Source organism: Pelodiscus sinensis, chromosome 1, assembly GCF_049634645.1.
Source record: "Pelodiscus sinensis isolate JC-2024 chromosome 1, ASM4963464v1, whole genome shotgun sequence".
NCBI lineage: Eukaryota > Metazoa > Chordata > Testudines > Trionychidae > Pelodiscus > Pelodiscus sinensis.
The window spans coordinates 211777710-211791431 of NC_134711.1; the positions used below are offsets into that span (position 1 = coordinate 211777710).

At 40.5% G+C, this 13722-nt stretch overlaps 1 protein-coding gene across 7 annotated transcripts in view; it reads left to right on the forward strand.

Annotated features, from left to right (window-relative positions):
- PIR (pirin) overlaps positions 1-13722 on the forward strand; it is an 81443-nt gene that overhangs the window by 24361 nt on the left and 43360 nt on the right. For all 7 annotated transcript variants that reach the window (XR_003089286.2, XM_075914348.1, XM_075914341.1 and 4 more), the window contains exons 4-5: positions 661-744; positions 1215-1421. Coding sequence is in view for 6 of the 7 variants with exons in the window: in XM_075914348.1 (XP_075770463.1) it covers positions 661-744; positions 1215-1421 (291 nt within the window). In the remaining variant the exon portion in view is untranslated. The remainder of the gene's footprint in view (positions 1-660; positions 745-1214; positions 1422-13722) is intronic.

The following is a 13722-nucleotide window of genomic DNA, read 5'->3' on the forward strand; positions in this document are numbered from 1 at the left end:
GTCCTTTCATAGCTGCAGAGCTATCATAAAAATCAGAGTCTAAAACTGGATCATCAGCTGCAAGAATATCATTAAATGCACTTCCTTTCCCCAATATGTCTGTGCAGATTAAACTGACCAAGGGTTGCGTTTTGTAACTGTCCTTAGTGCCTTCTGCAGCAAGAATAATCTTAGTTGGTTTTACTTTTTCCTTGTTGCCTTCACAGTAAAAACATTGTGTGAGTAATATACTCAGGAGATATGTCCTTGGTTAGTTTCTTCTGCAGTTTTCCTTTGTGATGGAATTGAGACCAAAAAGAGGAATGTTAAAAGAAAAACAAAGGGGAGAAAAAGAAGACAGGATTGTGGGAGAAGCCCATAAAAAGAAATGGATGAAAAGGAATGAGTGAGAGGCTGAGAACAAAAAGATTCAGTGCTGATCCTAAAATCTTTTTTCAATATTGGTAATCTTGAAATCAAAGATTGCATGGCCATATCAGTCAGTATTAGGCTACTAGAACTTTCTGATTTCAACTGCAGTGGAATAGACTAATTCTTTTGTACTTCCACCTCTGTTCTTATGAGTGCTCTATCCCTTTTATAAACAAACAAACAAACAAACAAACGGGAGTCTTTGAATAATATTTTCATCTCTCTCTCTCTTTCTCTTATTCTTCAAAGGTAACTTACCTGTTAGATGGTGGCTCTATGGCCCACGAAGACTTTTGTGGACATGCTGGACAATTGAACCCAGGAGATTTACAGGTATGGGAAAGTAGGCAGAAAAGAATCATTGACTTCTTATTCATAAATAATGAGTACTTCTGCCTTTTCATTTGTATTTGTGAAAAGCCTGTAGTTGAGGAATGCTGCTTCTCTTTCTGTTATAATAGAAATTACTTTTAAACACGGCCACTCTATTGCATTTAAATTCCCAGCACTTCATGTTACAATGGGAAGCTTTGTATTTTACTTATTTAAAATTTCTGCTAAAATAGATTAACAGAGACAATAGATAAATATTCTATTGTTTCAATGCAACACTTCAATTTTTTAAATCAATAGATAAACTAAATGTTAGGAAAGGTTATTTCTTATCTAATCTGACTTTTAACCAGATAAAAACTTCAGTTAACTAATCCCATGTAATGAAATACTAGTGTTTTCTAAATTTACATTTTCTACAATGTAATGCCTGTCTTTTGTACTTTGTTTTTCCAATATCGTCTTTCTAGTGGATGACAGCTGGGCGGGGTATTCTTCATGCAGAGATGCTCTGCTCAGAGGAGCCGGCACATGCTCTGCAACTCTGGGTGAATTTGAGAAGTTCAGAGAAAATGGTAGAACCCCAATATCAAGAACTGAAAAGCAAAGATGTCCCCAAACCTTCCAAGAATGGTGTGACTGTATCTGTTATTTCAGGAGAGGCATTGGGAGTAAAGGTAAATTGTTTGTGATCATTGCTACAGGTGGTGTCTATGTACATATAACACATACATTTGTAAACATTGAATGTTTTGTCTGCCCACTTTTTTTGTGAAAGGAGAGAGTTTTGTTAACATTCCTTGAAAATTGCTGTTGTAGTTGTTCCATCTTGCCATTTCTATTTGGCTAGATATATTTCTTGTAAGAAAATGCTGCATTACATGTTATTACCTTAGGTAATATAGACTAAATCATGCATACGGAGCAGTTGTCCACTCAAAAAAGAGCAAAGCCCATGTGCACATGTGCTGGACAGAACTCTCCTTCACCATTTTAAGGAATATGATGAACTATCAGTTAAAATGTCTTTTCTTAGGGCCTGTTGCAGCCTTTACTTATATGTGTAGTCTCTTTAAATTCATTCAGACCACTTGCGTGGGTAGGGCTAACCAATGTAAGGGTTGCAACTTCAGACCTTTAAAAGTGTATGAAGAGCTAATCATGTCCCTGCAATAGACTTGCAGTTCACCTGAATCAACTCATTCTGTTATCTGGCTTTGCTTTTGCTGGGATCAAAGCAGGTCCAGAAAGGCAGGAGCTCAGTTGTTGGGTGCAGGAGGATGTGGGGAGATCTCAAGGATCTCAAATCTCTATTCCCCTGACCAACCACTTGGGGGTAAATGCCGGGCATTAGGATTCAGGCTGGCTAGTGTTGCCAGTGACAGCCCTGAGGACCTGGCTTTATACTGCCTATACATTTACTCACTGACCATCTGTGCAAACTGAGTGTGCCATGTACCATATCAGAATGGCAGCATTTCACATCCATTAGCACAGATGCAAATGAGTATACAAGGCATTGGGGAATGTCTGGTTGAGGCCAAGACCTGAACCACCCAGAGCGCCTTGGTGGCTGCATTGTAAGGAGTATGTAGCAAATAGCTCTTCTAGGCACACTGCCTCACATTCCCAGTAGCCAAACAGACACGGTTTCTTTAGAAATTGTAGCACTTTAAGCTGCCTCTGATGCTCACCTTTGCAAAAGGGAAAGTCGGTTTTCATAGTCTCTGAACTCTCTGGAGTACTCTCTTAGTCAGCTGTACTTTCTTTTTCTAATTGTGGTGGACTAACTGAATATTGGCTGAATATATACTGACTACGGCCTCATTCCTCCTACTCCCTTGCCCTTTGCATGGCCATATAACACTTCTGAATCCAAACAGTAGCATTGTACAGTCACTCTTCACAAAGGGCAAGGCAGTGGAGAATCATGCCCTGAAACTAATCATAACAATTTCCCTGGCACTTCACCACAGTGGATATTACTATTGTGCATGAAGTAAACCTTTGTGCTAATGTTCAGTGAAAGCAGAATGTTTGGGGACTTTGCAACTGTAAATTTCTTTTCAGAGATCTTGTACTTGCAATTCCTATTAATGGAAATTACATTAAGCAGGAGGAAAGCTATATAACGCTAATTTGTACTAGAAAAATCAAGTTTTTTGCAAACAGTGACCAGTTAAGAACTGGTACCACAGCAAAATCTTGCCATTATTAGGGCACTTTGAACTATCAAATTCAATGTATTTGTTAAATCTATATAATTATAAGTGTCTATCCCCTGTACATTTCTTTCAGCTACAAGTGAATTTGTAGTGGAATTCACTACCAAGTAAACAATTTAATATTATTGTTTCACATTTCAAGTTCTGCTTTGAACTCATGTTTACTAAAACCAGGAAAATTAATGTTATTTAATATTGGTCATTTTCATGGCAAATAACGAGGATTCATAATCTTGGTATTTGAATCAATCTTTTTATTAGGTATTTTATAAGCGAGTTAAATTGCACATAAATTTAGCAGCATATGAAAAAAACTGGGCCAATGACCTCTTACATGTATAACATTACTAAGTGGAGACATACCTTTGTGAACTACTGGAATGTGCCTTGTAAAGAAAGACTGAGCTTTTGTCTTTTCACTGAATCAATGTGATCTTTTAATTCGACAAGTTTACACAAAAATAACAATCTGCACAGCTTACTAGGCTGGGGCCAGCTGCCCACACATAGTGGCTACGTCTACACTGGCCCCTTTTCCGGAAGGGGCATGTAAATTTCACCAGTCGTCGTAGGGAAATCCGCGGGGGATTTAAATATCCCCCGCGGCATTTAAATAAAAATGTCCGCCGCTTTTTTCCGGCTTTTAAAAAAGCCGGAAAAGAGCGTCTAGACTGGCCCCGATCCTCCGGAAAAAGCGCCCTTTTCCGGAGGCTCTTATTCCTACTTCAAAGTAGGAATAAGACCCTCCGGAAAAGGGTGCTTTTTCCGGAGGATCGGGGCCAGTGTAGACGCTCTTTTCCGGCTTTTTTAAAAGCCGGAAAAAAGCGGCGGACATTTTTATTTAAATGCCGCGGGGGATATTTAAATCCCCTGCGGATTTCCCTATGATGACTGGTGAAATTTACATGCCCCTTCCGGAAAAGGGGCCAGTGTAGACGAGCCCAGTGCTTGTGAGCCCATCCCTTCCCTTTCCAAGGTGACCCCTGACCACCCCACTTTGTCTTTACATTCCACTGCTCTCATTATGCTGACAGTTACTTAGTAGAAGCATTACAGCAGCCAGTGGTCTCTTAAAGAACTATGTGTATATTTTCTGTCCACAATTAGGGGCTGTTCGGTCTTGATGCCCATTGAAATCGGGGCCTCACATGGTACTGGGAAACAACCCCATGAGCTGGAGTGATCATGACAGTCCTGTTTGAATCCCTGCACCTCCTCCTTTCTACTTCGAGTTTGATCTTGTTGTCCTTGCTGCCAGGTCCTTACATAAATGCCCCTGCTTAATTATCCACCCTTAATTCAATGAGGGTGCATGGGTGGTGTAAGAAGGTTAGAATTTGGCTCTTACACTGTAATCTTTTGGGCCCCAAAACTTGTCTTACTCTACCTGACTGTAAATCACCCTAGTGCACTTTGGCAGTACATAATTTTATATCGGGAGGTTGGTTAGAAGAGAACAGTCCTCATTTACAACAGGAATAATATGTCTTGGACAACTCTTCTAGCAAGTCCAAACTTACATAGTAAAGGAATGATTCCTAGTCCCCTACTGGGTATGGTTGGTCATTTCCTAACTAAGGAAGTGTGAAGTAACTGGTTCCATCTGTAGCTGCAGACATTTAAATGAAGAGATGGGGGGAAAGTAAACAGTTTCAGGAATGCTCAGCAAGACATAACCATCTTGTTGCATTTTTTCTTGTCATCTTTTTTATTTTTGATAATAGGCACATTGTATATGTGGAATGTTGAGCAGAAATGAGTTAACTTTTCTGTTACACAAATATAACTTGGCATGAGTTTCTGTTAAGGCTGCTCTTGAGACATAGAAAATGTACATGGTACTATAAAGTATGGAAATTTTGTTGCCTTTTCTCAGTGGACATTAATGAACAAAGAAATAAGCTTTTGTGGACTGGCTTTGCATAAGATAGCCTGCTACTATGGGTTCTCTGAAAGGCATTCATTGTGAGTATCTTCTACAAACTGGTATTTTCTTTAGTTTACAGGGCCCTTTATTTCAATAAGTAGATATTCTCCCAAAGAATATCCATGCTTCCAAGGTAAACTGTTTCCCAGGAGCTTGGATCACACAACTACAAGCATGAAGGGCTGCAACTTCATTTGTAATTCAAAATTGTAACACAAAGGCTACGTCTACGCTGCAGGCTTCTTGTGCAAGAACCTTTTTGCAGAAGAGATCTTGCACAAGAAAGCTCTGATGGCCATTCACAGAATGGCCATCAGAGCACCTGTGCTTTTTCTGATAGGCTGTTTTTGCGCAAGAAACCCATGTTTACTGTTCACACACACCTTTTTTGCGTATGAGCTCTTGCGCAAAAAAGGCTTATTCCTCGTAGAAAGAGGAATAACTCTTGCGCAAAAAGCCCTCTCTTCTTACAATGTACTGTACATTTTCTTGTACAAAAACGCACTTGTAGTATGGACACTCCGTGAGTTTTTGCACAAAACCACCAAAATAAAATTATTTCACTGACTTCAGCATTATTAGTAATATAATGGGTAACTAGTGGGCTGTGCCATCTGCTCGCTACACTTGCCTACCCCACTCTCTCTGTCCGCTTTTGCTTCACTGAGAGAGCCTGTTGACGCTGATGGTGTGATGATGTCATTCAGTGGCCCGGCAGAAACATTCTGTTGTCTATCAGGAAAAACTTTTTTATAGAGAGAGATAATGAAAGTAAATATCTCCGGTGCTCCATGTTTGTGTCTAGTGCTATAAAAATATGAATTTACATTAGAACTTAGCCATCAGAGCAATAGAAGATGGAACGAGTTTATAAACATTGTACATAATATTGTATCAGAGATGCAGGACAGAAATGATACTGGTTCTCTTCCAAATGAAAGAATTTGTCTTATGATAGAAAGAAAGACCACTTATTCTCTAATTCATGCTTTGAATTAGTGCCCATGAAGAGCTCTGACTGGATTCTTTGTGGAGATTGTGCTGTGAGAAGCTGGTCAGCCAGGTAGAGGTCACAGACACTTGGATGTCCTAGGTGTGCTTTTGCCACTGCTAGGTAGTTGCTGGAGTCTTCTGCAACTATAGCAAGGCTAAAAGGGACAACTCTCCTCAGATGGAGCAGGTTTTCAGAGCATGGTCATCCCTGCAGCAGGGCAGGCCATGCTCATATACTCTGTACAACATCCTGTGTTGTTTCCAGCCATAAAGTTTAGAATAGGGATGTAAAGGAGTAGTCGACTACCTGATTAGTCTATGCTTATCAGGTAGTCGAGTCGACTACACACATTCCTCCCACTTGCTGCCTCCGTATGAGAGGCAGTGGGGCGGGAAACAGGAGCCAGTGCTGAGGGGAGCTGGTTTCCCCAGCACTGTCTCTGCAGTGTTTCCCCCACCCTTGCTGCTGCCTCTATCAGAGGCGGTGGGGACAGGGGCTACTGCTGCGGAGCAGCCCCTGTCCATGGTGACCCAGCCGCAGGCAGGGGCTGTTTCGCAGAAGCAGCCCCAGTGAGCAGGTGATTCTAAATCTCTGCTGGGACCTCCATGCACAGGGGCTGCTGTCAGCTGGGCAGGTAGCCCTGCTCAGTTCTGGCTTGTGCTGGGTGCAGGATAAAACCCCACTGCAGCTCTGCAATTTAAAATGCTGTAGGAGCCAGGGGGCAGGCTGCCCAGCTCCTACTGTCCTTTAAATTATTGCTGCAGAGGGGGTTTGGTTCTGTACCCAGTGTGAGCTGGAACTGAGCTGCGCTGCCTATTGACTAATCAAGTAGTCGATACAAATTCTATCTACTACTCAATTAGCTAAATCACGCATTTTAACATCCCTAGTTTAGAGCCCACATACTTGAAATCTGTCCTCATGGAGCAATAGCCTGTCAACCAAAACAAAGGGTGTAGAATGAACTGGATTGATCTTATTGCACAACGGGACGGAAACTGAACAAAACTACACCAGAAAACTGCTGTATTATTTAGTTTTTGCAAAGCACACCAATTAAAAGTTCTCAGTCTAAATTCATGGATAAGATGGGACAAGAGGCAGCTGCAAGTGAGAAGGAATAGTAGCCTTGAAGATTTTGATTCCTTCAGTTGATATGGCCAAAAGAAACTGTGGTGAGGTTAGGTCAGTTGCTCTTTGTATGCACCAAACAGTGGGGGGAATGTGTGCAGTCGGTGTCTTGCAGAAGTTTCTGAACTTCAGGGGTGAAAGAATTAGTACTCCTGTATGTGAGGGATCTATACTGGCAATAGAAGTAATAGGGAGTAATAAAGCTTTCGACAACATCCAGTATCTTTGTGAGAGAGAAAAATGAACTGGACAGTCTCAGGCTTCCATGTAGCCAACTGTCTTCTATCCAAAATTCAGTGCTATGTTAAAAAATCATTTCATAAATAGGCCTGGGAATAGAAAAATGGTGACTAAGAAGATAAATTGCAGACACAGAGTCTATTGCTACACGCAGAATGTTGGATAGAGGATTGATTTTTTTCATGGCCAAAACTCTGTATTTTGAGACAAGAGCAACTCCAGCAACAGGGAATGTCCCTTACTAATCTGCATTTAGGAACCTGAAATCCATCACATTAGAAAGCAAACTCCATAAAAAAAAACCCTGCATTAGCATGTACCTACTAATAACAGTATCTGTTAAGGGATAGCTACCGATATTCTCTTCTCATTCTGTAGAGGTAGCATTTATTGAGTAGGGGGAACAATCTACTGGAAATGACCCACAACTCATTTTGTGTGTGTCAGTCTTATTTGACCTTCAGTCCATCAGAATGAAATCTGTTATGTAAGACTTCTAAGTTATTCAGATACAAAACTGCTAAAGTGGGGGAAACTCCTCTTTTTCAGAATAGACTGATATTGAGAGAGTAGATCCAGTGCTTCCGTTCTCCCTGTGTGAACACAAGAACAAGGGGAAATTCAATGAAACTGGAGGGTGGTAAATTCCAAACTGACAAAAGGAAATACTTGTTTATGCAATGTGTAATTAGACTGCAGAAGTCATTGCCACAGGAAGTTGTTGATGCCAAGAACTTCACAAGATTCAAGAAGGACTAGAAATTCTATAGGGACAACAAGAATATCCAGAGTTCTGATTATTGCTAACAAAATTTTTGGAAAGGATATTTAAACCTTATGCCATAGGGTTTAAGCCTTTCACTAACTATTAGATATTAGCATAAGACCTAACATGGGAGGCTGGTTATTCAACATCTTTCTGATGTTGCTGTCTTACACCATGCTGTGATGAGCCTAGTGCTGGCCATTGGAGGAGACAAGGTACTGGACTAGATAGATTTTGGCTCTGATGCAGTGTGACAATTCCATTGTATCCAGCACATAGAAACAAAGGGAGAGTCTGTATTATACCCCTTTTGAAATAAGCTAAAGTTCCCATTGACTGTTTGTTTTTCTCCAGAACTTATTTGTATATTAATACATACATGTCATAGGCAGTAATTTTTTAAGTTATGCATACTGTGTCACTTAGTGAGATGGATCACTTCTGCTGTCTTAGCTCAGTTCTTACCAGCTCTTTTAACCACCTCTTCCCACCTTTGCTCTGCCCCCACCTCACCTCTTTCCATGCAGTCCTACCCCCTTCCCTGATCATACCTTGCCCTTACTCTAGTCCTCCTCCCAGTGCTTCCTGCATGCTACTGAATAGCTGATCCATTGCAGACAGGAAGTGCTGGGGAGGAGAGAAAATGCAGTAAGAGAACCAAAGAAGTGCCACCAGAGCTTAACAATCAAGTAAAAGAAGCAATGACAAATAAAAAGACATCTTTTAAAAAGTGGAAGTCAAATCCTAGGGTACGTCTAGACAGCAACCTTCTGTCAGAATAAGATACGCAATTTGCACTACGCAAATTGCATAGCTTACTCTGAGTCTAGGTGGAAAGAGCATAATTTGAAATTTGGCGCTGTGTAGACAGTGCCAGATTTCAATATAAGGCACTATATTGTCAAATCCCTTAACCCTCGTGGAACAAGAGTGACAGGGATGCCAGAATACCATGCCTTTAAAGACATGGCGTTGCTATTTCGGGATACTTCTGGTAACCCGAAATAGCGCCTCAGTCTAGACGTACCTCTAGTGAGGAAAATAGAAAGGAACATAAAACTTTAACAAATTAAGTGTAAAAATATAACAAGAAAAGCCAAAAAGGAGTTTGAAGAACAGCTAGCCAAAAACTCAGAAAGTAATAGAAACATGTTTTTTAAGTACATCAGAAGCAGGAAGCCGGCTAAACAACCAGTGGGCCCTTGGACGATCGAGATGCTAAAGGAGGACTCAAAGATTATAAAAGTCATTGTAGAGAAGCTAAATGAATTCTTTGCTTCTGTCTCCATGGCTGAGGATACTGGGGAGATTCTCAAACCTGAGCCATTATTTTTAGGTGATAAATCCGAGGAATTGTCCCAGATTGAGGTTTCATTAGAGGAGGTTTTGGAACAAATCAATAAACTTAACAGTAACAAGTCATTGGGACCAGATGGCATTCACTCAAGAGTTCTGAAAGAACTCTAATGTGAAATTACAGAACTATTAACTGTGGTTTGTAGCCTATCCTTTAAATCAGCTTCCGTACCTAATGACTGGAAGATAGCTAATGTGACGCCAATATTTAAAAAGGGCTCTAGAGGCAATTACAGACAAGTAAGTCTAATGTCAGTACTGAGCAAATTAGTTGAAACTATAGTAAAAAATAAAATTGTCAGACACATAAATTAACATAATTTATTGGGGGAGTCCTCATGGTTTCTGTACTAATCTACTAGAGTTCTTTGAAGGGGTCAACAAACATGTGGACGGGGGAATCCAGTGGATATAGTATACTTAGATTTCCAGAAAGCCTTTGACAAGGTCCCTCACTGAAGGCTTTTAAGTAAAGTAAGTTGTCATGGAATAAGAGGGAAGGTCCTCTCATGAATTGATAACTGGTTAAAAGACAGGAAACAAAGGTTAGGAATAAATGGTAAGTTTTCCAAGTGGAGAGAGGTAACTAGTGCAGTCCCCCAAGGGTCTGCCCTGGGACCAATTCTATTCAACTTATTTATAAATGATCTAGAGAAAAGAATAAACAGTGAGGTGGCAAAATTTATAGATGATACCAAACTGCTCAAGATAGTTAAGACCGAAGCAGAATGTGAAGAGCTTAAGAAAGATCTCACCAAACTAAGTGATTGGGCAACAAAATGGCAATGAAATGTAATGTTGATAAATATAAAGTAATGCACATTGGAAAAAATAATCCCAACTGTACATACAATACGATAGGGAATAATTTAGTTACAGCTACTCAGGAGAGAGATCTTGGGGTCATTGTGGATAGTTCTCTGAAAACATCCACTCAGTGCGCAGTGGCTGTCAAAAAAGCAAATAGAATGTTGGGAAAAATTTAAAAAAGAATAGAGAATAAGACAGAGAATATCTTATTGCCTCTATATAAAACCATGGTACGCCCACATCTTGAATACTGTATACAGATGTGGTCACCTCATCTTAAAAGAGATATATTGGCATTGGAAAAGGTTCAGAAAATGGCAACAAAAATGATTAGGGACTTGGAACGGGTCCCATATGAAGAGAGATTAAAAAGACTTGGAATTTTCATTTTAGAAAAGAGGAGACTAATGGGGGATATGATAGAGGTCTATAAAATCATGAGTGGTGTGGAAAAAGTGAATAAGGAAAAGTTATTTACTTTTTCCATAGTATAAGAATAGAGGTCACTAAATGAAATTAATAGGCAGCTGGTTTAAAACAAACAAAAGGAAGTTTTTCTTCACTCAGTGCACAGTCAACCAGTGGAACTTCTTCCCAGAGGATATGGGGAAGTCTAGGACTTTAACAGGGTTCAAAAAAGAGCTAGATAGGTTCATGGAGATTAGGCCCATCAATGGCTATTAGTCAGGATTAGGGTTGCCAGGTGTTCAGTACTGACCCGGACAGTCTGGTATTTTTGCCTACTGTCTGGTAAAAAAAATTCAGAAAATACTGGACACCTAAAATGTCTGGTATTTTCTGACTTTTTCCCAGCCAGGAGGCCAAAATCCCGGGTGCTTACCTGGTTCCACAGGGGAGTTGTCTGGCCCTGAAGACAAGACGGCGGACGGCCGCAGGCAGCCTGTTAGGGTCAAAAAGCATCCAAAGGATTTCTTAAAGGTGCCATGCTTTTTTTGTTTATTTAAATTTATGTATTTATGTATTTTTAAATTTTTTTTTGCTTAACTCTCGGGGTCCTTTTTTTTCTCAACAACTTTGGTCTCCCCCCTTTTTTTCTCAACAGAATTTTTTCCCCCGGTGTGGGTTTTGTTTTTTGGGGATGTGGGGGGAGGGGTTTGGTATTTTTGGTTAAAACATCTGGCAACCCTAGTCAGGATAGGTAGGAATGGTGTCCCTAGCCTCTGTTTATCTGGAAATGGGTGGGGTCACGTGAGGATTACCTGTTGTGTTCCCTCTCTCTGGGACATCTGGTATTGGCCACTGTCAGCAGACAGGACACTGGGCTAGATGGACTTTGCTCTGACCCAGTATGGCTGTTCTTATGTTCTTAAGCTGATCAGGGAGGCTGTCAGTGGGAGCTAAGCCACCACCATTTTTTTCTGTGGGTGTTTGTGCCCCGGAGTACCCATATGGTCAGGTGCTACGCTGGTGATAGGAGGGAGAAAATAAATTAGTGTGTGTCATGTACACTAGTGAGGTCATGTACAAGGCATGTTATTTAGCTGTATGTTACTGATTGCTCTTGTTTAGCCACTTTTTTGTGGTATCTCCAATTAAAGCTGGACATTGTTGTTCTGTGTCAGAATTACTGGATTCTCCTGGTCTGCAAAATGTACCTTGGAGTTTGTAGTACCTTGGCACCTTCTGACAGTGCTATTGGAACTATTTGTTTTCAAGAAAATGAAAGTAATTTTTCAGCATGGGAGAATGTTAGTAGTTGTGGGTCGCTCTTGTTCTGACTTGCTTTGTAAAGCTGAATCTGGCTCTCTCTCTTGTCCAAATTGAACTAAAGGTCAAGGAGATCACTGTAAACATGTGCCATAGTTAGTGTGTGAACTGAATGGAAGCTTTGAAGTAAGATTTATTAATTGATTGTCACTGACTTGTAATTCCCTAGCACTGGCACATTCCGCTGATTCTGACAGCTAATACATAATCTTCACCCCAAGGACACTTCTTAGACCGTTGAAATCAGTCTTGTGTGGCTCCCATAGTTTACTGTATTTTGCCTGTTTTGTAGGTCAAGTGCTAGACACCTGAGTTGTTTGATCTGTTTGGGTGCGTCTGTACTGCAGGGCTTAACTCAAACTTAGCTATGTCAATTGCGTAGTTTATTTCGAAATTGGGAGCGTCTGCACAGCATTTATTTTGAAATAGAGCACTCTTCCTCCGACTTCCCTTACTCTTCATAAAATGAGGGTTACAGAAGTTGGAGTAAGAAGTCCTCCAGCTTGACAGTATTTTGACATTATTTTGAAATAACCATCTGCTGTTTAGACACAGACTGTTATTTCAAAATAACGCTAGATATTTCAAAATAATGTTGCAGCGTAGACATGGACTAGTGGCTGTGTATAGACATGGGTCTCTGCTTGAGCACAAGTACCCATCCATGTGGATCCATCTGCTTTAGTTAAATACCTGGTAAACTCTTTCCCTTGTATGTCATGGAGCAGGACTGGGCAGGGAGGTGTTAGTCTTTTTATGACAGAAGAACAGAACATGCCATCCTCTTACACAAATATTTCAGTTCTGGTGGCTATCAGATTCTCAGAGCAGTATCACACAATGGAGGTAAGAGGTCCTCAATCTAGCATCAAGATTTTCAGCAGAAGACCCCCTGCACTCATATGATGTCTCATGGAAACAGAGGTCCACACTAGCAGATCCTGATGCAGAATTGGAGCCTAACATTGCTCTACAAAAGAGTTAGTGGCTTACAGTTCTGCCACCACATTCACGCTGAGATTTTTTTTCTATCTGGATAGGGATAATGGACAAAAGACTTAAATTTTTTTAAAAAGGCACAGAAGGCAAATGCCCACTCAGTCTGCTTCGGTCCCTCCCTGCCCCTCCAGGACCAGATGCTCATGCTCAATGGATGTCTTTGAACCAGTACAAGATAAACAGCTGTTGCCCAGTCTTCAAGCAGAGCGTGAAATCTGGTACGACTTTAGACACCTTTGCCAAATGGTAATTGTAAAGATGGGCCTTACATTTCACTCCTGGGAGCTTATTTGTTCAGTGATCTCATTATTTGTATTAAGGGTTTTGCACAATCAGAAGTAAATGATAGGAAATAATGCTTTTGATATTCTTCTGGGCAGGATGTGCAATTTTATTAGATTACTTCATCCTTGTAGAGGGAAGAACAGATCTGTTCAAAGTGGATTTTGATACAGAAGGCTGGCTGCCAGGCATAGTTTCAATTTCTGAGTTTACCCTCTGTAACATGTAGTAGAGTTGAGAGATTTTGATTTCAATAATTGGTTTGTACAATACATCAACCATACAGAAAAGGGGTAGCCAGTGTCATCAGGGTTAATTGTTTTGAATTTAAAGTTTATTTTGGCTAGAAAATATACTTGATTTGTTGCTATTTAATGCTCTCTGGTAGGAATTCATCAGGTCCACATGGCAGTGTTTATTTTTTCTCTCTTATAAAAAAGAAATATCATCTGCCAGCTCTCTTTGTCTTCCCCCCAGTAAAGGGTCCCAGAGCTCAAATATCTGAACAGAAATGTTATTA